This window comes from Sinocyclocheilus rhinocerous, unplaced genomic scaffold (assembly GCF_001515625.1).
Source record: "Sinocyclocheilus rhinocerous isolate Xijiao unplaced genomic scaffold, SAMN03320098_v1.1 scaffold1330, whole genome shotgun sequence".
NCBI classification, from domain to species: domain Eukaryota; kingdom Metazoa; phylum Chordata; class Actinopteri; order Cypriniformes; family Cyprinidae; genus Sinocyclocheilus; species Sinocyclocheilus rhinocerous.
In genome coordinates this window covers 25,899-28,612 of record NW_015665026.1, presented here as the reverse complement: position 1 = coordinate 28,612, position 2,714 = coordinate 25,899, and the positions used below count along the sequence as shown (strand labels likewise).

The 2,714-nt window shown below is 38.6% G+C and overlaps 1 protein-coding gene across 1 annotated transcript in view; it reads right to left on the bottom strand.

Annotated features, from left to right (window-relative positions):
- Positions 1 to 308: 308 nt before the first annotated feature.
- LOC107730976 (etoposide-induced protein 2.4 homolog) overlaps positions 309 to 2,714 on the bottom strand; it is a 5,482-nt gene continuing 3,076 nt past the window's right edge. Inside the window, exons 7-11 of the mRNA XM_016541936.1 lie at positions 2,103 to 2,222; positions 1,901 to 2,012; positions 1,696 to 1,807; positions 1,275 to 1,349; positions 309 to 1,190 (exon numbers count right to left, since the gene is read on the bottom strand). Coding sequence (XP_016397422.1) covers positions 1,028 to 1,190; positions 1,275 to 1,349; positions 1,696 to 1,807; positions 1,901 to 2,012; positions 2,103 to 2,222 — 582 coding nt within the window. The 3' untranslated portion in view covers positions 309 to 1,027. The remainder of the gene's footprint in view (positions 1,191 to 1,274; positions 1,350 to 1,695; positions 1,808 to 1,900; positions 2,013 to 2,102; positions 2,223 to 2,714) is intronic.

Here is a 2,714-nt window from a genome sequence, read left to right as displayed (position 1 = left end):
AAGCTTGTGCATACTGTTGGAAATCATCCCCAAACCATTACAGACGACACCGGATCATGTTGACATGGTATTCCCAAAATAAAAACGCATTATAAAAGAAACCAAATAAAAGCAGCTCCCTTTTAAGTTTTACATTGTTACTTCTAGAATTGCTCAGGGAAAAAAATCCATCATTTACTCACTCTTATGTCGTTCCTAACATGACTGACTTTCTTCTGTAAAACACAAAAGGAGAAATTTCAAAGAATGTTCACACTGCTGTTTTTCATAAAATATAAGGATATAGGGACTTGAGCAGCATGAACATTTTGCCAAATCTCTTCTTTTGTGTTCCACAAATTAAAGAAACATAAGGGTGAATAAAAAAATTTCGGACAAACTATTCCATTAAGAAGATGTGTAGTCAATAAAGTAATGAGCTTTAAAATGTCTAGCAAACAACTCATAACATTTTAGGTCAAGAAACATCCCTTGCATAAAGAGGCCTTTCAATTTGATCGTTTTTCAGTCTAGTCCACGTTTCAGTGCAGAAAAACAAACCATTGGGGGACATTTTTCTACTGATCCATACCGTAAGTTATTAGCTAAAGCATGTCATAGAGCTTAGTGTTAACTGAGAAACAAACTGTCATGTGTCTGGACCTCACAAGGCAGAAAAAGTCATTACATAAAATTAAAAAGAAGGCCATAAATAGATAAAACGAGTTGAGATTGAAACTACAGGGCCTAAAAGAGGAGGGAAGTCAGTTCACAGAAAATGTGCACGCTGAGGTCTTTGTGCTGTCTCTACAAATCACCCAAATGGCACATAATGGGTACAAAAATAGTCCAACAAAAATCACACAGAGAATCATGACCTAGTTTATCAGCACAGGGCGATCCAGTCCCAAACACAGGCCATTCACATTACTAACCCGTCTGATTCATCCCTCAGAAGAACATCGACAGACACTTTCAAACACAGACAACGCAAATCTTTTTCCATCCACTCTTGCAAACCAAACTGAGTTGGGAATCTTGAAAGAGGTCACTGGGGGGGCATAGGTCGCTGGCGCGTCGGGGACACGTGAGGCGAGGGCAGCTTCTCTGTGGATGTGGAGGTCGGGATGGAGCTCTGCAGGTGCACCGTCTTGTGGAACAGTTTGTTACTGATGAGGACGACCAGGGAAAAGAGGCGGAGCTGGAAGTGGCTGAAATGTTGGAAAAAACAGCAATGTTATTAGCAATAAAATATATTTTTTAGTACATTTTACATAAATAAAAAAACGAATTACTAGAGTTTGACTGGGGTCTTTGCTTCGTTTGCACTTATGATGAAGAGCGGGAAGAGAATGGAGAACAAACAGCCGCTGGAGGAAAGAGTGCAAGATTAGTAGTCACACAGAAATTATACATTATGGAATACTACATATACCTAGGAAAACACTAGGGATGTCTCAGAGTGATATTAAAACAAAAAAAGTTCACCTTCATGTCGTTCGAAACCTGACTTTCTTTTGTGGAACACCAATTTTAGCAACTAACTAGTTTTTGTTACCATTGATTTCCATGTTATGGAGCAAAAAAAAAGGACATTTTTCAAAATATCTTCTTTTGTGTTCAACAGAAGAAAGAACAGGTTTGAAATGACATGAGAGAGTAGATGATGACAATTTTCATTTTTCTCTTTAATCACGATATGGACTCTGATTGTACCTTATGATGTATGAAGAGGGCAGCGCAGTCAGTAGTGCCATGGGCAAACCAAAGCCAAAGTAATACGGCCAGTTTCTCTCAATGTTTGACAGCCTTTGGTGCATTTCAATTCCTTCAGAAGAGATAAAATGTCAATCAGGCAAGGTTTCGAGTAGATATTCTGATCGTTTGTCACACTGATTGATCAGAGGAGTCACACACTTACCGTGATTAAACCAGCGATATTCAAAGCAGTAAAGCGAGTAGAGCAGAGACATGTGCAGGAGACTGACCAACTGACCAATAGCATCAATGGGAAAGAGACTCACGATCCATCCCTAAAAAACAACAGACATAAAGTGTGTTTAAAAAAGAGAGATAAACAACCGGAGTGAATCACAGATGTAAAGATTTCAGCAATCTTCTACCTGGATGAGGAAGAGGGCCTGGAGCAAAAGATTGAAGAGCATGTCTGCAATGATCTTGCTGACACTGGGAAAAGGCTGAGCTTTACGTCCGGACACTTCAAACGCCAGATCAGCAATGTCCTACTCGACAAAATGGAACAAAAATCACAACTCTACATTTAAAATATTACAAAACATTTGTAAGTCGCTTTGTCCTCATTTGTAAGTCGCTTTGGATAAAAGCGTCTGCTAAGTGACTAAATGTAAATGTAAATACAGATATTTATAAAACGGATAGTTCCGGTCCTTGATTCTGATTGGCTGAGCCATGTTCGAAGCTGTTGTAAATTACTATACAAACATACACTTTTGTTAACGTTTGTCTGTTGCTTGGCAACCACTTTGTTGCAACCACAACTGATTCTGAGGAACTACATTGTTTGGTGGAGGAATATTGTTTTTATTAATATCATTACACTTTATTTGCTCTGTTTTATTTTGTGAAACCTTACTACGTATATGGAATAACCGTTTTATAAAAGCAATAAGCCCCGTGAATCCGCTTTGCGTCGTGCCTAAAGGCCCGTTCACACCAAGCACGATAACTATAAAGATAACGATAAAGATATAGTT